The sequence below is a fragment of the Poromitra crassiceps genome (genome assembly GCF_964638095.1).
Source record: "Poromitra crassiceps genome assembly, chromosome: 10".
In the NCBI taxonomy this organism is placed as follows: Eukaryota; Metazoa; Chordata; class Actinopteri; order Beryciformes; family Melamphaidae; genus Poromitra; species Poromitra crassiceps.
In genome coordinates this window covers 25,766,699-25,791,698 of record NC_139631.1, presented here as the reverse complement: position 1 = coordinate 25,791,698, position 25,000 = coordinate 25,766,699, and the positions used below count along the sequence as shown (strand labels likewise).

Sequence of the window (25,000 nt, the reverse complement as noted above, 5' to 3'; positions counted from 1 at the left end):
AAACTAGGCGAGGATCCTAGTGACTTCAACCATTGTTTCCTATAATCCCCTCCACACATTCATAATTCATTCCATCATGGCCGGCGATGATACAGCGCCACTCGTTTTGTCTCGGGTTCTCTCTCTCTGGTTGGGGAGACGATGATCCCCCCCACCCCCCCCACCCCCACCACCACCGCCGCTTCCTTTTTGCTGTGAGGTTTCACGGCGATCATAATAAAAATGTGCGCGCGAGCGAGCGATGTTCGCCTTGGGAGCCAGGCTGCTGTCGGGCCACTTTGACAGCTTCATTTGTGGTGTCACTCTTTGATCCTTCCTGTCACTGATATCCAACGCCACCGAGCACACATGTGCCCCCCCCCCCCCCACACCCAAATAAATAAATAAATAAGTTACAGAGCTAAGTGACTAGCTGGCTGTTGGCTACATGTGCTGTGAACTAAGCTCGCCTCTACCCCCTCTGCTATCCCTCCACTGCAGCGAGGCATCGACCCCCCAGGGCTGATCCCTTTGTAAATGCTCTCTGACTCACACACACACGCGCGAGCGCTCGTGCACGTGCACATGTACTGTGTATTCTCAAAAGTGCAGCATAACTGTGTGGAAAATAATAAGATATATGAGAGAGAGAGAGAGAGAGAGAGAGAGAGAGAGAGAGAGAGGGGTGTTGTTAAAGCGGATATGAAGAGTGGGATACCACACGGTGAAGAAGAGAGAGGGATGCTCCTAGTGTAATGTATGGGTGTGTGATACAGAGAGAGGGAGCTGGAGGGGGACTGATTGTGATCGGTGCTGTCAGGTGTGAGATGTTGAGATGACAGAGATATCAGCCATATCTGCTCTCAGTGATACAGATACACAGAGACACACATCAGCCGGCACCGGCCTCCCACAGCACGGACGCATCCACTTCAAAAGAAAGTAACGACGCTATTACGGGCTGCATGTTAGCGTACTGGATGTTACCTTATGTCAAGTGACAGTACCTAGATTACAGTCATTTTTTCAACAAATACTGTTGTTACTCCATTAGTTTGTCCACTTTGCTGCAGTACTGCCTTAATGGCACTGTGGCAGTACCTTAGAAACCCAGCAGTAAGCTGGCCAAACGAAATGAGTAACATTGTTTGTTTATTTGATCATATTACTCTATTTCACTTCTCATCTTCTTGTCAATTGCATGTTTGTGTCTTCACATTGTTACAGTGTCACGGGTCTATAGCTAAGTTAACATTGGATGGTCTAACTTAGTGTCCTCTAGTAAGAGAGTGGCGTCAGTGGAGGACCAAAATGCGAGACTCATTAGCCAATGAACAGCCAGGAATGGGTCTCGCGCTACTTTTGCATGCTAAAATAAAGCTGATAATGTACAATTTGATTCAAGGGATGAACAACCCTTTCAAAGTACAACACAAACTGTCTATTTTGCTGCAACTCGACAGTGCTGCTTTTTTTACTCAAGAGTTCCACTTTCTACTTCCTGGAAAAAAACTGGTCCATTGGAGTGAATGGAGATGTCGGAACTCTTCTATTATACGGCTCTGGTCTAACTGTCTGTCTTGTCATGTGAATGGGCAAATCTGGTTGGTTGGCTCGGCTAGAGGGCGGGCCTAGCCGACAATCGGGAAGTTATTTGAAGCATGCTTGTGTGTGATCGCGAGAGCGGTGGAGAGCGCAAGGAAGAACTGTTTGTGATGCACACAAACTTGCTTGCAGAGCTGGAGGCTTGCTGGACGCTGAGAGGCACGTTGGATGCCAAGCGAGGAGATAATGACTATTTAACCGTGAACTTGTACAAGTCCAGTCGATTTGTGGACCGTCTCGACGGTCTTTTGCATGTCAGGAGACCAGCCTGAACAACTACTGCTGGGATCCAGCCTGGACCCACAGGGATCTGCAAGAGGGAGGACCAGCGACCCACAGCGGCCTGGCTAGTGCCCCAGAGAAGACGGTTACTGAGGGACAGTCATACACACAGACTGACATACAGCATGCTGTTGGGGAAAAGACACACACACATTCCTTTGGGAGTTTATGACTGAATCGGTTTGTGACAAACATACGTATTGGATTTTCACCGAATCTTCTCCAAATCTTACCCCAATACTTTTTATTCACACACGTGCCCCTAATTACATTTTCCAGTTTGCACACATCTATTATAGATATTGTATGTTTCCCCATGTGAAAGTCCCCAAATCACATTCCGTCTGCTGCAATCTTCTCAGGTTGAACTGCACTTCTCTCTGCAGCAGGAGATTAAACATCTTTATGAGCATATTTTTACTACCCACACAATTGCTCAGTCCCACACTTACTCAGTTGCAGGTGAGCGCTATCTCAGATTGGAGCACATGAAAAATAAGACTCCATGGTTTTTTGTTGTTGGTGGTGCTGGTATTGTATTGTATTGTATGAAGTTGCTCATTATTTCTAAAAGGTCAATTCAAAAGCGTTCAAATTTGTATTCATGCAGTCAGACTCCTCCACACTGCGACTAACTTCCAACAGATATCCTGAAACATAAATTCATACAATGAGATAGTGCATCTTGATGGAATCCTGTAGCTGCCCTTGTCCTACCATGTTTTGTTCTCCTAAAGCTCAAATTGTACCATGAGCACTCAGGCAGCGCCAGCAGATATGGATATAGATATAGAACAGCCTCCTTGAAACGCCTTTACAGTTGGCAGCGTCTGAGATGACCGCGGGCGTGCTGACCTCTGACCTCTCCACCAAGCATGTGGGCATCAAAACAACAGGCGATGCCCTGGGAGGAGGTGGGTAGGACTTGCAAGAAAGCACACGAGAAGAAGAGAAGGCGAGAGATGGTCGTGGGTCCAAATCTCACTCTGTATCTCTTAGTGGCGTTTTTTCTTCTTTTCTTTTTAACTTTAGGGGCCTACAGGATGATGGTGTGTGCGTGTGTGTGTGTGTGTGTGTGTGTGTGTGTGTGTGTGTGTGTGTGAAGACGAAATGGAGCAGAGACAGTGAAAAGATGAGAGCAGGGTGAGACTAACCTTGGGAGGAAGTGAGGTTGAGACAGAGGCGGGATGGGTCACTTTTCAACTTCCACTCCTTTGTCAGAGCTGTGTGTACAGTAGTAAGTACAGTAGTGGATAGAGCTGTGTGTACAGTAGTAAGTACAGTAGTGGATAGAGCTGTGTGTACAGTAGTAAGTACAGTAGTGGATAGAGCTGTGTGTACAGTAGTAAGTACAGTAGTGGATAGAGCTGTGTTAATACAGTAGTAAGTACAGTAGTGGATAGAGCTGTGTTAATACAGTAGTAAGTACAGTAGTGGATAGAGCTGTGTGTACAGTAGTAAGTACAGTAGTGGATAGAGCTGTGTTAATACAGTAGTAAGTACAGTAGTGGATAGAGCTGTGTTAATACAGTAGTAAGTACAGTAGTGGATAGAGCTGTGTGTACAGTAGTAAGTACAGTAGTGGATAGAGCTGTGTTAATACAGTAGTAAGTACAGTAGTGGATAGAGCTGTGTGTACAGTAGTAAGTACAGTAGTGGATAGAGCTGTGTGTACAGTAGTAAGTACAGTAGTGGATAGAGCTGTGTGTACAGTAGTAAGTACAGTAGTGGATAGAGCTGTGTGTACAGTAGTAAGTACAGTAGTGGTTAGAGCTGTGTGTACAGTAGTAAGTACAGTAGTGGATAGAGCTGTGTTAATACAGTAGTAAGTACAGTAGTGGATAGAGCTGTGTGTACAGTAGTAAGTACAGTAGTGGATAGAGCTGTGTGTACAGTAGTAAGTACAGTAGTGGATAGAGCTGTGTGTACAGTAGTAAGTACAGTAGTGGATAGAGCTGTGTGTACAGTAGTAAGTACAGTAGTGGATAGAGCTGTGTGTACAGTAGTAAGTACAGTAGTGGATAGAGCTGTGTTAATACAGTAGTAAGTACAGTAGTGGTTAGAGATGTGTTAATACAGTAGTAAGTACAGTAGTGGTTAGAGATGTGTTAATACAGTAGTAAGTACAGTAGTGGTTAGAGCTGTGTGTACAGTAGTAAGTACAGTAGTGGTTAGAGATGTGTTAATACAGTAGTAAGTACAGTAGTGGTTAGAGATGTGTTAATACAGTAGTAAGTACAGTAGTGGATAGAGCTGTGTGTACAGTAGTAAGTACAGTAGTGGATAGAGCTGTGTTAATACAGTAGTAAGTACAGTAGTGGTTAGAGATGTGTTAATACAGTAGTAAGTACAGTAGTGGATAGAGCTGTGTGTACAGTAGTAAGTACAGTAGTGGTTAGATATGTGTTAATACAGTAGTAAGTACAGTAGTGGTTAGAGATGTGTTAATACAGTAGTAAGTACAGTAGTGGATAGAGCTGTGTTAATACAGTAGTAAGTACAGTAGTGGTTAGAGCTGTGTGTACAGTAGTAAGTACAGTAGTGGATAGAGCTGTGTTAATACAGTAGTAAGTACAGTAGTGGATAGAGATGTGTTAATACAGTAGTAAGTACAGTAGTGGATAGAGCTGTGTGTACAGTAGTAAGTACAGTAGTGGATAGAGCTGTGTTAATACAGTAGTAAGTACAGTAGTGGTTAGAGATGTGTTAATACAGTAGTAAGTACAGTAGTGGATAGAGCTGTGTGTACAGTAGTAAGTACAGTAGTGGTTAGATATGTTTTAATACAGTAGTAAGTACAGTAGTGGATAGAGCTGTGTGTACAGTAGTAAGTACAGTAGTGGATAGAGCTGTGTTAATACAGTAGTAAGTACAGTAGTGGTTAGAGATGTGTTAATACAGTAGTAAGTACAGTAGTGGATAGAGCTGTGTTAATACAGTAGTAAGTACAGTAGTGGTTAGAGATGTGTTAATACAGTAGTAAGTACAGTAGTGGATAGAGCTGTGTGTACAGTAGTAAGTAGAGTAGTGGATAGAGCTGTGTGTACAGTAGTAAGTACAGTAGTGGATAGAGCTGTGTTAATACAGTAGTAAGTACAGTAGTGGATAGAGCTGTGTGTACAGTAGTAAGTACAGTAGTGGATAGAGCTGTGTTAATACAGTAGTAAGTACAGTAGTGGATAGAGCTGTGTGTACAGTAGTAAGTACAGTAGTGGTTAGATATGTGTTAATACAGTAGTAAGTACAGTAGTGGATAGAGCTGTGTGTACAGTAGTAAGTACAGTAGTGGTTAGATATGTGTTAATACAGTAGTAAGTACAGTAGTGGATAGAGCTGTGTGTACAGTAGTAAGTACAGTAGTGGATAGAGCTGTGTGTACAGTAGTAAGTACAGTAGTGGATAGAGCTGTGTTAATACAGTAGTAAGTACAGTAGTGGATAGAGCTGTGTTAATACAGTAGTAAGTACAGTAGTGGATAGAGCTGTGTTAATACAGTAGTAAGTACAGTAGTGGATAGAGCTGTGTGTACAGTAGTAAGTACAGTAGTGGATAGAGCTGTGTGTACAGTAGTAAGTACAGTAGTGGATAGAGCTGTGTGTACAGTAGTAAGTACAGTAGTGGATAGAGCTGTGTTAATACAGTAGTAAGTACAGTAGTGGATAGAGCTGTGTTAATACAGTAGTAAGTACAGTAGTGGATAGAGCTGTGTTAATACAGTAGTAAGTACAGTAGTGGATAGAGCTGTGTTAATACAGTAGTAAGTACAGTAGTGGATAGAGCTGTGTTAATACAGTAGTAAGTACAGTAGTGGATAGAGCTGTGTGTACAGTAGTAAGTACAGTAGTGGATAGAGCTGTGTTAATACAGTAGTAAGTACAGTAGTGGTTAGATATGTGTTAATACAGTAGTAAGTACAGTAGTGGATAGAGCTGTGTGTACAGTAGTAAGTACAGTAGTGGATAGAGCTGTGTGTACAGTAGTAAGTACAGTAGTGGATAGAGCTGTGTGTACAGTAGTAAGTACAGTAGTGGATAGAGCTGTGTTAATACAGTAGTAAGTACAGTAGTGGATAGAGCTGTGTTAATACAGTAGTAAGTACAGTAGTGGATAGAGCTGTGTTAATACAGTAGTAAGTACAGTAGTGGATAGAGCTGTGTGTACAGTAGTAAGTACAGTAGTGGATAGAGCTGTGTGTACAGTAGTAAGTACAGTAGTGGATAGAGCTGTGTGTACAGTAGTAAGTACAGTAGTGGATAGAGCTGTGTGTACAGTAGTAAGTACAGTAGTGGATAGAGCTGTGTTAATACAGTAGTAAGTACAGTAGTGGATAGAGCTGTGTTAATACAGTAGTAAGTACAGTAGTGGATAGAGCTGTGTTAATACAGTAGTAAGTACAGTAGTGGATAGAGCTGTGTTAATACAGTAGTAAGTACAGTAGTGGATAGAAGGCTGTGCAGAGAAAGCATCAGGAGAAGCTCACCTTGAGAAGAAGAGCTACCCTCTGTTCAGATAGCAGGTAAGACGCAGAGGGTGGCTAGTAGCTAGTAGCTACAACAGAGGTGTACTGTGTGTGAAGGGTACTCCAGGTATAAAGGCCGTGTTACATGGCGGGTGTGGAGTGAGTGAGGCTAACCTTGAGAACAGTGAGGGGCAGAGGGAAGGGCTACCACACGGTGATAAGGAGGGCTCTTGCAGGGGGCTGGAGGAGGAACACTCAGACAGGAGGGCTTGGCTGACTGATTGCTAGGTGCTGCCCAAAGGGCACACTCGGACCCAGCGAGGGTACGGTGGTACTGGACACACACACGCATACCAAAATCAAGATGAAGAGAAGACAGACTACAAAACGGATGGAGTGATAGGTGGCCAGATAGAAAGAGACAGGGCAGGGAGTCTCTACAGTAATCTAAATGTCCTTCCCTATGATTGTCATTGGCATTCTCATAGACTGTCATGTAGCAGCGGCGCAATACGTCAAACAATAGCACACTCCATCCAGTCTGCTGCAAAAGGGACGAGCAGCTTTTCATAATGTCATAGAGAACAGCATCTGTAAAAGACGCTTCCCAGCAAGCCTGGGTCATGCATCCAAAGAATCCATCAACATCACTAAATGTCTCCGGGGGCAAATTCAATCAAACAAGCTGTTCTTAACAGTCATGACAATGCAAAGATACAGCGAAAAATAAATATGTTTTTTCTTAAAAAAGAGAGAGAGAAAGAATTGATTCCTGCAAAAGGCAGTCCACCTCAGAAGAAAAATTCTAATGTGATGCCTTTATGTTTTAAATTTTTCTTCCCCCCCTTCTATTTGTCTTTGTCTTCTGTCAGAAACAACTTGGGCTAACATGGCAAGCTGTCACATCAAGGCCATCCCCTGCATCTTACAAAGGGGAGCATTCTGCAGCTGGATGGAGCGGCGGAGCTCCAGACACCCGGCCATCTTTGACACACATGAGGTGTAAAGACTGAGGGAAAAAAGGCTTTCTCTGTTCAAAGGCTGGTGCCCTGAGGACAAACGCGTTATGGTGCAGGCAAGGCAGTTTTCCACGCAATAACTCAACAAATAGATGTGGATGAAATGCAAACGTTTGCAGTAGTATTATGGAATCTAGGTTCACACCATTTAAGCTATTCTGAGAAAATGCACGGATTTAAAGTCGAACTGAACCTGTTCGTCACGTGCATAATGAGTCCGTTTCAGACTGAAAACATAGTTTGTCTAAGATGACAGGTTAAAAGGCGGGTCATAGTATCATGTCGATGATTTTATTTGACAATTCTGGGGACTGGATTGGGCTTTGGCCAATCCTGGCGTGTTCCGCCTCCAAATCGAGTGGGATTCAGTGTGTTGTGGCGCGCCCCTCGGGAAGAGCCTTTTGACAGGAGGAGTGGAGCTCATGCGACCCGCAGGCAGCCAGCTGCCTTCATGTTGCCGAGCGGAGAGTGCAGCACGTCGGCCTGGAATCTCCGAAGTGCGACCCCTGACAACCAAGCTCTCGGATGCGCGCGCCATTATCGCTGCTGTAACGATACGATATCCCTGGAATGTGCGTTTTAACGAGCCAGTTACATTTCTTTGCATTCTTAGAGATTATAGTTTTTGTTTTTTGTTCATGTTTCTAACAATTGGCCAAGTTAGTAGTTAGTTTATGGGATAGGAATTCTGCCTGTACATTACTGTTATCAATGAAATCTTGAAAAATGAACTTTTGATGTGAAAAAGTGTGAAAAACTAAAGAAATTAGATTGTTCTGATTTTGTTTGCATACATTATTAAATAGGTGCACTGCATACCCAGGTATTTGAACTAAAAGAAAAGAAAAGTCATTTTTGGGTTCAGCTCGACTTTAAAGCTTGGAGTTTTCTTTTATTAATTAATTTGTTTTCCTGATGACATGACATTACCATTATCCTGCCTATGTCAGTAGGTATAGAATACCTTGATTATCAACCAACGCAGAAAGTAGTTACAGCATGATCACAACCCAATGCTATAACAGAGTCTTTGATGGTGCCTGAGTGGACACGCACGCACGCACGCACGCACGCACGCACACGCACACACACACACACACACACACACACACACACACACACACACACACACACACACACACACACACACACACACACACACACACACACACACACACACACACACACACACACACACACAGAGATGAGCTTTCAACATCAGCAAATGCTTTCAACCATCAACATCATAGCAGCCAGATAAGAGTGCCCCCCTCTTTGGGGAGGTGAGAGACCTTGTAGTCAACATGCTGAAAGACTACTCCATGATCAAAGACGCAGAAGAGCATGACCCATGATGGTTTCTCTAAGAAGATAGAAGAGAGGGAGAGGGTGGGAGAGGTAGGAGAGAGAGGGTGGGAGAGGTAGGAGAGAGAGAGGGTGAGAGAGAGAGAGAGAGGGTGGGAGAGGTAGGAGAGAGAGAGAGAGAGGGTGAGAGAGGTAGGAGAGAGTTGAAAGAAAGCTACAGTAAGGAGGGCTAAAGGTGGGGGAAACAGAAGAAGGAGGAGGGAGAGTGCAGTGCAAGCACAAGCACACACTTGCTATTTGCAACAGCGAACCCGCCTGCCTGGCCACCACGCTTTGTAGTGTGAGCCAATCAGGAGAGAGTGACATAATGAATGACCCCGTTGGCTGAGTCCGTATTCTGAAATATTTATCTGCACTGTGGTGTGGGGAGTGAGAGGCACGTGGAGCCAGGGAAACAGACTGGCTGCATGCAAGCAAACAAACAAGAGGATACTGACAAGAGTGAGTGGGTGAAGGAGAGGAAGGGATGAGTCAGAAAGAGGAGAGGAGGAGAGGGATGGAGAGGAGAGGAGAACAGAGGAGGAGAGCAGATGATAGGAGATGAGATGAGATGAGAGGAGAGGAGAGGAGAGGAGAGGAGAGGGGAGGAGAGGAGAGGTGAGGAGAGGAGAGGGGAGGAGGAGAGAAGAGCAGAGGAGAGGGATGGAGAGGAGAGGAGAGCAGAGCAGAGCAGAGCAGAGGAGAGGAGAGCAGAGCAGAGCAGAGGAGAGGAGGAGAGGAGAGCGGAAGAGAGGGATGGAGAGGAGAGGAGAACAGAGGAGGAGAGCAGATGAGAGGAGATGAGATGAGAGGAGAGGAGAGGAGAGGAGAGGAGATGAGAGGGGAGGAGAGGTGAGGAGAGGAGAGGAGAGGAGAGGAGAGGAGAGGAGAGGAGAGGAGAGGAGAGGAGAGGAGAGGAGGAGAGAAGAGCAGAGGAGAGGGATGGAGAGGTGAATAGAGGAGAGGAGAGGAGAGGAGAGGAGAGGAGAGGAGAGGAGAGGAGAGGAGAGGAGAGGAGAGGAGAGGAGAGCAGGGAGCCATGAAGAGATGGGGCATCAGGGTTGACTCCAGGTGGAGTGTTCACTTGAGCGGTCTTTAGATTTGTCAAGACAAGTGTCAAGACAAGCACAACTCCGTGCTTACCTGTAATGGCCCAGGGACAGGAGGGCGGGACAGGCTATTTCAATTCAGCCAAAGTGTGTCTGAGTGGGTCTCTAAGTGTGTGTGTGTGTGTGTGTGTGTGTGTGTGTGTGTGTGTGTGAGTGAGTGTGTGTGTGTGGGTTTGTCTGTGAGATGAGAGAAGGAAAGAGAGAGGGGAGAGAGAGAGAGAGAGAGTGATAAAGGCAAAGGAAAAGAGGAAGAGCTCTGAGACGAAAGGCAGAGGGGCCGAGCAGAGAGCACAGAGCACAGAGCACAGAGCACAGCGATGACCTGTATTAGAATATGAATCCAGGCCCTGGGTCACTCTTGGCACTTAAAGAGCCCCTATAGTCAAGTGTCAACTATTATGTGCCATCAGCGGTGACACCGGGTCACAGAGCGAGACAGAGCAGGTCAGCACCGGTGCTCACCCTCTCTCTCAACATGCACCATTAAACAGTCCCACAGTGCCTACAATCATGTGCAGAAAGGCCCAGCTGTCATTTGAGTGGAGGGAGAAAGGGCTTCTGCAGTGACACGAACACCTAGTATCCACCATTTTGCAGACAGGGGTTGGGTTTTACTTGACACGGAAAAAAAAACATCTCCGACATTCCATTGGGCAAACCGTGTCAATATCTGCACAGAGGCATACAGCTAATGATGTGATATTTTACATCATATGTGACATTTTCATTAAAAGGCGGTAACATACACCGATTTAGCTCATTTCCCCACATTAACGCCCAAACAGGTAGAAGTCAAACAGCCCAAACACACAGGCAACAACACGTATCAAATGCTTCAGTTGTTTGCTGCTAAACCAGCTCTGTAATTACCTGAAGGGGCTTTTAATTGTCACATGTTCTACTCTTAATATTAGTCGACGCTTTAGCAGCTCTCCAAGTGGGATTGATTGGATAAATCAGTTGGAATTATGGGAAAACAGGAGGCCTGCCAATCACATGACGTGTGAGTCAGTCTGTGTGTTGGAGTGTGTGTGGATGGATGCACGCCTGTACAGTATGTGCACATACTGACGTGTGTTTGCATGCATACGCATGTTACGCATGTGTGCAGGCAACTGCTTGTGTGTGTGTGTGTGTGTGTGTGTGTGTGTGTGTGTGTGTGTGTGTGTGTGTGTGTGTGTGGGTGTGTGTGGGTGGGTGTGTGAGAGAGAGAGAGAGAGAGAGAGAGAGAGTATAGGGCTGACAGCTGGGCTTGTTCAAAAGGCTTACTGAGCATTCTGCCTGTTTGGGAAGCAACAAGCGCACAGTCTATCTGAACAGGGATCTAAAACCTGTGTCAACAGCATAGTACTACTGGTGTAAACAGCCACTGAGTCAACATGCCGCCATTCACCATTCAGCAATGGAGAAGCAGCTCAGAGACATTTGACTGTAAAGTAGTGGGAGGGAAAAAGAAGAAAACACTGTGACAACAATGACACAAACACTACCGGTCACAGGTCAAACAAAGAGACAGAGTCAAAAACCAAGACGATCAATGCTGGTCTTAGTAGTGGTACATAAAAAGAGAGTGTGTAGGCCCTGTGTATGTGAGGTTTCTGTGTCAGTGTATTTGTGTGTTGTGTGTTGTGTGTGTGCGTGTCTGTGTGTGTGTGTGTGTGTGTGCGTGTGTGTGTGTGTGTGTGTGTGTCTGCATGTGTATGTCTGATGCTAGTGTGTGTGCGTGCGGCCACGTGTGTCAGTCCATCAGCATGTCGGCGTCACAGCCCTTCACTAAGTCCCAGATTAACAGTGACAGGCAGAGATCCCTCTAATTATCTCTTCCTGGACCACATGCAAATGGCACAGCCGAGCGGAGAGCAGCGATTGGCTGGGGCAGCATGGGCGCCGCCGACGGCCTAATGAGCCTGGCGACAGGATACAACCTCGTGATGTACCACACAAACAAACCATCAGCACTCATACAGACACAGACACAGACACGCGTGTGCCAACACACACACACACACACACACACACACACGTTACGATTTAGGGATTCAGCTGATGCCCTTATCCAGAGTGACTTCCACCGCATGCGGATCAGTGTCTTGCTCAAGGAGACTTAAAGCTTCTCCCCAGCCAGTGTTTCTACCTGTTTACCGGTTAATGGTCTTTTTCAAAGACAATGTGAGCGCTAGTTAATAATCACGTCATGTGATTCGGTGCACACTTTTCTGAACAACGGATACCAAATCGGATTGCACCAATGAAATGAAAGCGTGACTCGTAGCCTACTTGTGAGCCAGCTACAGTGTTTGGGTTTCTCAGTGGTCGTTTTAAGCCCGACGTAACTTAGTACAGCAGCACGACCGATAGGCTAGAGGCCCCCAATACACACACACACACACACACACACACATGCACACACACACACACACACACACATGAACATACACATTTACCCGTGCCTATGTTATGAACAGCAATGGAGGCCTATCACTGATGTATTGCCACGGTCGTTATTAATATCACACCGCCACCATCAACAATAATACCATCACCACTGCCACTATTACAGCATTTTCAGCACAGCATCATTGATGGTATATTGTCAGGATAGCTACAACGTCATTATTCAATTCAATGTTGAATTGTATCAACTTTGAACTGTGGGCTAAAATTCCATTTCAATGTCACCTCCAGAAGGTGTAGTATTAATGCAGATAGCACTTGGATTGGAGGAAGAAGAAGAAGAAGAAGAAGAAGAAGAAGAAGAAGAAGAAGAAGAAGAAGAAGAAGAAGAAGAAGAAGAAGAAGAAGAAGAGAGAGCTGCAGTCTGGCTGTTGACAGAGTGGACTGCAGCAGTCTGCAAAATTCAACTGAGTAAAACAGCTGGAGTGCCTGGCAAAAGCGTCAAAACAGTCCACCATTTCTTGAACAGAATCCCAGTAAATCTAAACGGGTTGACAAAACCTGTGCCAGAAACAAAATATGGAATTATTACGCTTACAAAGACAGATACACAGCTGACATATCAAAAGATGAACTTACAAAATGATTGAATTGTTGGTGGTATTGTACAAGGATGGAATGAAACATACTACAGTGTATTTTGGTACTGAGGACAACATTCTGACATCATGGCAACAACCACCACCTCCACCAGACTATAGCAGGGATACTCAACCTGCTTTGCCAGGGGCCAGTTAATAAACAAACAATATGACTTTTTCTGTAGCGGATTGTAGGTTTTTGGGGTTTCAGCCGGAGTTTAGTCTGACAATGTTGTGCACACCGGATAGTTAGTTAGGTTAAGTTAGTTACTTAGGTTAAGTACATACATAAGTGGCTGGGTAGTGAGCAGATGGCGGTATTTGACAATTCGGCTGGACTTCAGTCAAACTTTATTTCAAAATTGAAATTATTAGAAAATGGTCAGGGGGCCACTCTGCACCCTGTCGCGGGCCGCATCTGGCGCCCGGGCCGCAAGTTGAGTATCACTGGGCTATAGACGGTTTTAACTTGACAACAAAAACATTCTAAATTGAACCCCCGCTCACTTCCTGTTGCAGTGTTTGCTATGGACATAAAAGAAAAATAAACATTCAAGTGCAGGACTGACCATTCCGTGAAAACCGTCTATACAGCTTAGCAGCGAAAACAAAAGTAACGATGTCGAGGGAATATTTCTGCAGTTTACCGAATGCTGAGAAAAAGGAAGTGCTGTGGGGTTGCGCTCTGGTGAAAACCGTCTATACTATTAGGCCATCAAACAGGACACAACAGCAAGCTTTCTATTGCTGTGTGGACCACTGTCTTTATATTTGTAGCAGTGTGCTCGTGGAGCATTGGGATGTGCCATTTTGAATCGGGAACGGGTGGCTTTGTCTTGTCCCTGTTCCACCCAGCCTTTCACCTAACACTAGATGAAATGGAATCTTTAGTTCTGGTGTTACAGAGAGACTTTCAAACCATCTAACCATCCAAGGTAGGAACAATCAGAGGTTGCTATGAAATGGTCTGAAGACACAGAGTTATTTTCCCCAAATGCAAGGTACAGTCTAATGTCCAGGTGAAAGCTTCTTCAAATACAGTACAACAGGTGCACACAATAAACACAATATATTCAACCCCCCCTACCCTAAACTCAGTGAATTAGGATTTACCACGTAAGGTTATACCAATCAACCTGTGCCGCTGAGGTGGGGGAAAAGACATGTTTCCACTGTACTGTAGCACAAACTGTAATAGCCTGCGGTGACCACAGAGAGCAGCGCACTACTGTAATGACTGATGCCCCCATGTCTCTACAACGGTTTGACCATGACCACTCTGCGAGAAGATAGATTTGCCTTGACCCTCCAGCTCGTTTTTAGAGGGACAAGACAAATATTTCAGATGTATCACACCGAGGCATCACGCTGGAGGTGAGAGGAGGTGAGGGGAGAGAGCGAGAGATAAATACAACCGAGGGGAGAGAGAGAGAGAGAGAGAGAGAGATAGAGAGAGAGAGAAATGCACGGCCTGCCTGCCTGCCTGGCTGACAGTTGACTCTGTTGGATGTGACTTTCACAGTCTGCTGGCGGTTTGTGTGGAAGCCATCACATCTGTGACTGGCTGTTTGATTAATGAGCCTCTCAGCTTGTCTGTGCAGTTTGAGGAGGGGCCGCGGCCTTATCCCAGGCATCACTGATTTATTCGCCTTTGGAGCAAACCTCCAAATATCACACACTCAAATATAAGAGTGAACATTCACACACACGCAGGCAGACACATGTACGCCCTCCATGACACGCGTACAGTATAGGAGGCGGTGCCTGTGCGCGCAGATGCGTATGCGCGCACAGGCACCGCGCGGACACATAAACACAGATGTGTGCGCGCACACACACACACACACACACACACACACACACACACACACACTCGTCCCTCTCCCCAGCGCCACCTGCTTACGGCTAATGAAAACCTCAACGTGTCAGTGCTGTCCAGGGCTGGCGAAGACAAAACACGCCATGTATAACCAAGCAGACAAAAGATGTATTCTGTCTCCACCAACACAAACTCCCGTCCCCAGCTGTCAGTCAGCGGAGGGGACACACGCGAGGGGAGCGAGCAGAGAAGAAAGAAGCCCTTCCTCAATGACACATCACACACTCCTGATTTTCAAAAGTGACAAGTCTTTTGAATTTCCAGCCTCGCAAGAAGACAGAGAACCTGACGACGGCTTGAGAGCGTTCCTTCGGTACCTTCAGCAGACGTGAGATGTCACTCTGGCTAACCTTGAGAGCTCTTTTCTCCTGTGATGTTTAATGCTTCCTAAGACTAGGGCAACCAGCTGGTGAAAACGCTATGGTAACACCGCCCTTAAAGTCACATAAATGACGGCAAAGACACTTTAGCAGATACATAAATGTGCACGAGCGTGCGCATAAACGCAACGCGCGCACAAAAAAAAACCCCACCACCCACCTACAACGCACACTCCCTCACTCCCCCGAAGCGTAAAGCAAGACCATTCATCCAGACACACTGAGATCCAGCTTCTCCCCAGGTTGATCAGCGGCCGTGGAGGAAGACGAACATTCTGACATATTTGTTTTTATTTTATTCCCCGGGAAAAAAGCTCGCCATATGGCAGCGCCCAGGAACAGATGGCCATTGCCCACTTCCTGAAAGCACAAGCGTCTATCGCCGCAATTTAAGGAGCCGCTCAAGCAAGAGAACGCCACACAGACTGGCATTTCCCCCACAAAGTGCTATTGTTATGGCGCTGAGAGGTAACAGCTACAATGAGACAACGCAGGGGGAAATGTTTTAGTGTTCAGTAGTTACAGTGTAGCTGCACCGCGGTTCACTTTTACGGGTCAGTGCTGCTACTAAAGACACTTACTTTGAATGGCAGCTTTGAAATGTGTGCGATAAGGGATGACTCTTTACTCGTGTTCGCTGTGAAACAAGAGAGACAAATGTAGAGGCCAATTATTGCGGTATAGCAAAGGCACAGAATTGAATCATAGAGTTTCTGAAGACAACATAAAGTTAAGGGCATCTTCGTTCGATCATAGGCCAATGTATGGCGATAGTCTTTTGGTGTTCTTGTGCTGGTTTTAGGGGACGGGACCCAGAGTAGCAGAGCGGTGTTGTAGATGTAAGCCTGGATGTCCTTGGATGGCAGGAGGTCCTTATGATGGAGTGGAAGGGCCGCCCTGTGACACATCAAGCTCCATCTCTCATACTTGGCTACCCCTTATCAACCAGGTCAGAGGACCTTCTCTGACACGCGCGCGCGCACGCACGCACGCACGCACACACACACACACACACACACACACACACACACACACACACACACACACACACACACACACACACACACACACACACACACACACACACACACACACACAGGCTCAAGAAGTCACCTTGGCAGATGACAGTTAAAATGTGACTTCAATGTTTGGCAAACCTCTTTTTGAAAGTTTTTTTTTCCCTGATGGAGAAGGGAAACAATATACACACTGTAGACAACAGTTCATAGAGGCCTGATAACACATAACGAGAGAGGAAGGCGAAAGAGAAAGACCAGCATTGTTGCCGTTAATTGAAATCAAACGTACAAAGAGGTCGTGTTTCTTTTGACTCTTTGGCAAAGGGAAAAGCTGTCAGTGTTACAAGTGTTGATGACAACAAAGAGGATGTCAAAGGCTGAACAAGGTCAAAAGAGAAGAGTTATTCATCCACAGATCACTGGCTGACGAGAAACTACAGTATTCAGTGTCAGTTCAATCACTCAGCGCTTTGACGCTCACTATGCCTTTACAACAACAGCTCCAACCTTGAAATTAATGAGTGATTTGATTTTTTTTATGATGGTCTCTTTTAGCCCACCTGAGGTATTCTTCCCAGAGTCTTCAAACATAAAAGCATCACTTTAATAGATACAAACTGAAACAAACTATATTTGTCCAAGTGAGGTAATGCGGACACATCTGGGGAGAGTCGTAGACTAGCACATGCTTCCTGCAATACATATGCAGTTGCCAGCCACTTCTTTTCACCTGACAGCGAGGGGTTTCACCGGCAGAACGTAGCACGTGGGAGGATCACGATAGACCACGACCAGAGGCGCCGCTAGTGCAGCGACCACGACTCATACCCTCTGACCAAGCTGGAGGTAACACAGGGGCTCGAACCTGCGACCCTCGTGTTGGTATAGGCTGGGAATCTACCGCTGCACTACCTGGATGGCCGACTCCTCTGTCTCTGTACCGCTGCCAGAAATCAAACCCGGGTCTCCGCAGTGGTTGGTGAGTGCAATGTCTTATTCAAAGTGAAAGTTCAGTAATATATGCAAGATCAATTATGTAACATTAAGATTTTAGCAGGCAAAACAGCTATTTTTTGCATTATACTAGTGAGTCACTGTAAATTAAGTGAGTGAATACACATCAATAGGGTTGATTCAACAAAAGCTTTGAACATAAAAATGACTGTCTCTTCTTCTCTTATAACTGACATGGTCTAAGTATTGAAGGGGTTTATGGACGGTGCCATGAAACTAAAGGAAATGTACAAGAGGTAAGGAAACAGAACAACCTGGGTTAAAACAATGGCAATTCAATTTGTATTCAAACAAAGTATGCAAGCTAAGGATCAAATAGTTGTCATTCTGTAGAGACAAGGCCAGACTGTCTACTGTACAGGGTCAGCTAGTCAGGGTAACACACAGATGGCTGTCTCAGTCAGCAAACCAGTCAACCAGCGATCCCCCAGTCAGTCAGTCCATTATCCATCCACCAATCCATTATTATCAGACGTGTCATTTTTCAATGCAACAGGTGAGTCAGCCTGCCAGCCAGCCAGTAACAATGTCATGAGTCCAGCTAGCCATCCCACCACTCAACACTCCCTCCCTCTATCCGTCCATCCAACCAACCAGTCAGCAAGCCTGTTAGCCAGCCAGCCAGCAAGCAACAAGGTTAGCACACTCACTGAACCAGTCAGCAAGCCTGTTAGCCAGCCAGCCAGCAACAAGGTTAGCACACTCACTGAACCAGTCAGCAAGCCTGTTAGCCAGCCAGCCAGCAAGCAACAAGGTTAGCACACTCACTGGCAGCCTGTTAGCCAGCCAGCCAGCCAGCAACAAGGTTAGCACACTCACTGGCAACCATATTTCACCCTCCCATCCATCCATCCATCCATCCATCCATCCAAGCACCCTCTCATCCAGCCAGCCAGTGAGCCGGGTCAGCCAGTCAGCCAGGCAGCAACCCTGGGGGTCCTGGGCTAGTATTAATCAGTCTGGTTTCTGCTGAAAAGCTCAATCTACAGATGATGGATGAGCCATCGGGCTGAGGGTACCGAAGTGACAGGTGACACAGAAGGACACACACACCTGTATAAATCCACTCTCCCTCCTGTCTGGCCCCAGCGCTACGGCGTCAAGGTAGCAGGGTGAAAGTCTCTCTTTCTGTGTGTGTGTGTGTGTGTGTGTGTGTCTGAGGGATGAAGGGAGACAGAAAGGGCATGTGTGTGTATGTGTGCGTGTGTGTGTGTGTGTGTGTGTGTGTGTATGTGTATGTGCGTGCGTGTGTGTGTGCGTGTGTGTGTGTGTCTCAGCATGTGTCCTGCCCTGGCTAATGAAGTCATCTGAGCAGTGATTTAACAGCGCTGGTGTAAAAGCCTAGCGCCCTTAACTCATTGCCTGGCTCCATTAGAATATGATATAAACCCCGGGCACAATAACTGTCCTGCCACTGCAGCAATATATAGGGGGCCACTGGGCCACACTGCTAACTCACACTGAGTCCAGGCAGGGACAAAGGAGAGGAGTCATTCAAGGAGACTAAAAGTTGGAAGACAGAAGATACTGTACAGAGCATCACAAGGTCGGGATGATAGGTATTCTTTTGTACAGTACTAGACAAGGGTCGTTATTACTATCAATATTGTCAAGTCTGTGAGATTATATCCTGTGGTTTATCCTGCAACTGGAGGTAGTGAAAGAGCAATTGTTTGCGAATGCGATTCGAAAATCACAATGAAAACAGCCTATAGGGCGCTTCAGACTGAGGTTAGGCAGAAAGCATGATTCTATCTGCTTTAACTACTGCATCGATCTATGGATCCAACATCAGTGTGCTTACCCTATGAATGGCCTTCTATAGCTTGAGAGATGTTTTCGAGTGGGAGAAGGATCTGAGCAGTACTTTAGACAGCTTCCATGTCGTCAGCTGTGAAGCTAACTTCCTGCTCCAAATCCTCCATGAAATCTGCTCCTCTGGCGCAACAAAGAGACGCTCATGAGGCAAATGACAGAATCTCCATCACTGTGATCCTGTGGGATTAGGGTGAATTATATAACCTTTAGCCCCTCCCACTGCCAACTCCAACACTGCAATGCCAATTTCTCTCTCTCTCTCTCTCTCTCTCTCTCTCTCTCTCTCTCTCTCTCCCTCTTTTTCTCTCCCTCTTTTCTTCCTCTCTTGTCTCTCAAGCCAGTCTATCTCTTCCACAATCTTTGAATGCTCCAGAGACAGTCTGTACTTCAGCCCATTAAAATTCGGACGGAGGAAGTTGTCACCTCCCAAAGAAAAAAAACACGTCAGACCGGAAGGAAGTTCGATGGCATTCGACCAATCACGGCACATGTTTCACGAAAATAAATATATAAACATATAAAAATATCTTGTCCAATTTCCATTTCTGCTCAGCAGCTCGCGAGCTAGGATTCGACTGGTTTGTTTTCCAGTGGGAGCTATTACTGTAAGTGACTGCACAGGGGACACACGGAAGTGGGGGAACTCAGCGGATACCTGCCTTATTTTTGACCAGCTTTCCAAGAGCTGCCGAAATACAGACGGGTAGGCGGGTACATGTGTAAATTGAGAGACTACTTTCTGTCTATCTCTCTCTCTCTCTCCCCCTTCTCTCCTCTCTCACTTCATGACACATTGATTCGGCTGAGAGACTACTTTCTCTCTATCTCTCTCTCTCCCTTCTCTCCTCTCTCTCTCTCTTAACGATACATTCATTCAGCTATTCAGCTATTCATGAATGATCCAACATTAATTTGGCCGAGGCAGGCATTGACAGGATGTGTCTTCTTAACACATGCAACAAAGCAGCACATAGGGAGATGAAGAATGGAGTGTGTGTGTGTGTGTGTGTGTGTGTGTGTGTGTGTGTGTGTGTGTGAGTGTGTGTGTGTGTGTGTGTGTGTGTGTGTGTGAGTGTGTGTGTGTGTGTGTGTGTGTGTGTGTGTGTGTGTGTGGTGGCGCCGAGGCCACATAGCACAGAGCCGCACACTTCACCCTTATTAGACCTGTGTCCTTGGCAGATGCAGAGCTTGCCCTTTGTTAGAAAGGTGTGTGTGTGCGTGTGTATGTGCGTGTGTGCGTGTGTGTGTGTGTGTGTGTGTGTGTGTGTGCGTGTGTGTGTGCGTGCGTGTGTGCGTGCGTGCGTGCGTGTGTGTGTGTGTGTGTGTGTGTGTGTGTGTGTGTGCGTGCGTGCGTGCGTGCGTGCATGCGTGTGTGTTACAATGGCGGTGATTTAGAATGGATTGGGCGTAGGCGTGGAGACAAGGTGCAGTAGCCCCATGGCTCCGTGATAGCTGGCAGCGTGACAGCTGTGAATGGAGAACAGGGAACAGCCTGAAGTATTGCCATCTAATATGTGTCACATACCTGCATAAATATTTATGCCCCCGTTGCAGAGCAGACCAGGGGGGAAGGAGGAGGGAGTGGGCGGGTGGGTGGGTGGGTGGTGGTGTGGGGACGTGAGGGACAGGAGAGGTGGACTTGGGAGAAAAACTCTTCAATCAGGTGACACCAGGATCTGAGCGAGCCACTCTCTCTCCATGCCTAACTACCTCTCTCTCTCTCTCTCTCTCTCACCCAGTCTCTCCCTCCCTCAAGGCTATAAGACCTTGGAAGTACCACAGAGCAGGCGCACCTCAATCATGAAACTCTGCTAACACTTTGTCCGCGTGCGAGCGCGCGCACACACAGACAACACACACACACACACACACATACACACGTGTACAGTATGCATGCGATTCACCAAGATATGATTCTAGGCTTCAGCAGACACACAGCGTGTTATATCATTTCTTCTTCTCCAAAGAGCTCTTCCGGCAGCTCTGCCTGCGTGGTGGAAGTCACAGGAGCTCTTGTGGAGGTTTGAAGCTCTGATGAGGAGCAGCGAGGCTACAGCATAATGATCCCTGATGACAGGAGCTTTTCACAAAGTTTAGTCCAAAGGGAATTCGGGGAGGAAGGGAACTTGTTTCAGTGAACATCTCATTTTGTACAGGTAAAGACACCACTGATGTCTCTGTGGAGCGAGCCTTTTATCTCATGAAAAGACGGCCCAAAATCCAAAACACCTGCGAGGAACGTAACGACGAACCTGACGCTGCCAGATGGTTTGTTTTCACAGAACCATCTGGGAATGCGCTCGCTAATCCTTTTAAAGGGGCAGGCACTTTTCAAAAAGCTAGCTGGCAGGTGATTGGATGAACCATCTATCACGTCTATCACAGGCTCGCTTCTCTCTGTCGTCACACCTAAATCCCACCCGTACTGTCGCTGCCTCTGGAAGCTGATTGGTGTGAACCACCGGTCATTCAGGTTCAAACCAATAGATTGGAGCGTGACAAGATGGATTTGCCGGGTGATTGTGATGTCATGATCTTACGCCAATCCAGCTGCCTTGCCAGGTTATGTAATGACAATATGAAATAGAAACAGACTCTCACACTCACATGTGCAAACACACACAAACGCAGACACAGACACACACACACACACACACACACACACTGTACATTCATTCATTCATTCAACCTTTGTTTATACTCGAGAGAATCGTTAAGGGAGACGCTAATTGACAATGATTTCGGGTCAAGTGTACTGTATGTGGGTAACAGTGAGTGCTGTTCTACCTGTTGGCCAGCAGAGTTGTGAAGGTGACCCGACTCATGCCCTGATAGGCTGGCAGCAGCCTCGGCCAGTCCCACGCCCAGTCGGCCACGGCACTCTGTTGATGTATGAGGATAGCCTATTGTTAGTTATTAATCAGGGTTAATACCATCAGTGCATTACCGCTCCAGCTGGGACCCACTAACAAAGGAGGAGGGGGGTCCCCAACACGGGCCACCGGCACCGGCCGATCAATCATGTCCGCACAAGAAGGTTTTTATTCCAATAAGACAGCAATTAATTTATAAATCCATTTGGGGGGATGTAGCCATCATTTATAGAAAGATAAATCAATTTTGGGAGGGAGTCGTTACTCTTCTGACTGCTCTGCTTTTTTTTCTCTCCATCTTCAATGGCACCCCGCCAAACCCCCCCACCCCACCCCACCCCGCCCCACCCCTCCCTCTCTCTCTCTCTCTCTCTCTCCCCCCCCCCCCTCTCTCTCTCTCTCTCTCTCTCTCTCTCTCTCTCTCTCACACGCACACGCTCACACGGCACTAGCACCATATTGGGTAGGCAAATAAAAATCAGATTGCTTTGATTGCCAAAATGTCACTCTTAACTCCAGGCTGAGTTTTATTGACAAAAGGAGGAGAACTCAACTCGCTCTCTCTCTCCCTCCCTCCCCCTCCACTCCTTCCTCTTAGGTGATTGATGGATCTAGCGTTTTTTCTCCCCTCTCCCCTCCCTCCATTTTATTTGACAAACAACACAGGCACCTGAAGCGGAGAAGGCATTTTAATCATTCTCTTAATAGGGTGTTTCTATGCAAAGCTATGCAGCCTCCTGTGATAAGCAGAAAACAGGCCAAGTCTTAGGATTAGAACGTGTCTGTTCTTCAAAAACAATAGCAGCAACACAGGTACATTACAGGGGATCACAAATGTATAAATACATCTACTGTAATCCACTTAAAAAGAAAGTAGAAACACGCACACAAGCCTGTCTGAGGAAATATTAGCCTTTGTTGATTGTTTTGTGTGATATCACTGCTATTCCCTTTGACAGTAGTGGAGAAACTGAAAACGCTCACGATGGAACCGAAACTACCTGTAGCTAGACTTATCCCTTTTAAAGTCGAGCTGAACCCAAAAATGACCTTTCTTTTCTTTTAGTTCAAATACCTGGGTATGCAGTGCACCTATTTAATAATGTACTTTACAGTATGCAAACAAAATCACAACAATCTAATTTCTTTAGTTTTTCACACTTTTTCACATCAAAAGTGCATTTTTCAAGATTTCATTGATAACAGTAATGTACAGTTTGCTGACGTCACCTAGTACTATCAGATTTCTACCCCATTTCAACCAATCATATCACGACATGCAGCTGCCAATCAAATCTTCATTTCTGGATAATTTTCTCTTCCAAATGAAGTAGAAAATTGCGCCTAGTGCCTGTCATCTGGCAGAATTCCTATCCCATAAACTAACTACTAACTTGGCCAATTGTTAGAAACATGTCTCTAAGAATGCAAAGAAATGTAACTGGCTCGTTAAAACGCGCATTCCAGGGATATCGTATGTACAGCAGCGATAATGGCGCACGCATCCGAGAGCTTGGTTGTCAGGGGTCGCACTTCGGAGATTCCAGGCCAACGTGCTGCACTCTCCGCTCGGCAACATGAAGGCAGCTGGCTGCCTGCGGCTCGCTGAGCTCCACTCCTCCCGTCAAAAGGCTCTTCCCGAGGGGAGCGCCACAACACACTGAATCCCACTTGATTTGGAGGCGGAACACGCCAGGATTGGCCAAAGCCCAATCCAGTCCCCAGAATTGTCAAATAAAATCATCGACATGATACTATGACCCGCCTCTCAACCTGTCATCTTAGACAAACTATGTTTTCAGTCTGAAACGGACTCATTATGCACGTGACGAACAGGTTCAGTTCGACTTTAAGGAGAAAATATCTAACAATTAACTTAACATCTGGGTGGCACTCTGGGGGGAGATATGGGATAGGAGGGTGGTTCAAAGCCCTGAAGAAGTGCACTTTAAGGCTGCACTCTCTTTTAACATCATTCAATTTTCTAAAGGGGGAAAAAATATTTTTCACCTTTTTAATGTTCTCTTCTTCTTAGCAGTCTGACTCCTGCTTGGGGAGGAGCTGGAAGCGAGGAAGAATAAGGAGGCTGAGCTCCAGAAAGAGCCGACGACTTCAGAGAGCGCCACAGTCTCCAGTTCACTAGAGACTCATAACAACTCCTAACCAACTCCAACACTATTCTACTGGCCTTGGCAGAAAGTTTAACAGACACATCACATGCACACCAACACACACACATAGGACAAGGGCTACATTAATTATGACGTGCCACACGTAATCATGGACATTTCATGGATTTTGTTTTTCAACCGTCCACTGCCAAAAATGACCCCTGCTTGACTAACCTGATCCAGCTTCCTCCTGCCAATGTGGTCAAACTGGGTGAGAGGGTTGAAACAGGCTGGAGCCACGTGACCTTCAGAGCCAAGGTCAAAATTCACCATGCGAGGAGGATCATCAGATGAGTCTGCGCGTCCACTCAGCTTAGACATCAACAGGTCCTGAGATCAAAAGGAGGGGTGGTTATGAAAGAGAGGCTGTGAATGAGTGAGTCAGAAAACAAGTACAGATCCTGCACAGGCCCACGGCGCCTATACCAAATTTGGTGTTGACAATGTCAAAATCTAAGAAGTCTCACATTACTGTTCCTACATGGTTATTACACCATAAGCCCTGCCCACTTTCACCAATGTCGACAAAACTACTTATTTTGACTACTACAGCCTCCCTCGACATGCATACCAAATTTCACGCAATTCATTCATCATCATAGGTTTTTGGCATCTGTAGTGCCCCCTACTGTTGAATTGTAAAACAGCTTTGCAGACATGGTCATTGATTATATCTGAACATCTTCACAAAGTTTCGTGATGACTGGATAAGCGGTCATGAGGTTATGACAATTTAGCTGACAGGCCACGCCCTCTCACAAATGTAAAAATGTATATCTTCAAAACGACAGTAGATAACAACCTTTTAACAAATTTTAATAACAGGTTTGTCAATGCTACATTGCTACAAAAATGTGATCGGTCAAGCGGTGTAGGAGATGATAAAAATGTGGTTTTCAAAACTTTCAAAATATCTCCAAAACATTCCAGGCAAACCTTGGGGGTCCTTGGGCCAAATTTGCAGAGAAAAGTCAGCTGAATGTGTAAAAAGTTTCGTGGAAGTTGTGGCCTTTC

General features: G+C 46.1%; 1 protein-coding gene across 1 annotated transcript in view; it reads right to left on the bottom strand.

Moving 5' to 3' along the window:
* The window catches only part of kiaa0825 (KIAA0825 ortholog), a gene marked incomplete at both ends in the record, with an annotated part of 164,702 nt that overhangs the window by 64,742 nt on the left and 74,960 nt on the right, over nucleotides 1-25,000 (bottom strand). Inside the window, 2 exons of the mRNA XM_083645361.1 lie at nucleotides 21,730-21,824; nucleotides 24,161-24,316. Of these exons, the coding sequence (XP_083501487.1) occupies nucleotides 21,730-21,824; nucleotides 24,161-24,316 (251 nt within the window). The remainder of the gene's footprint in view (nucleotides 1-21,729; nucleotides 21,825-24,160; nucleotides 24,317-25,000) is intronic.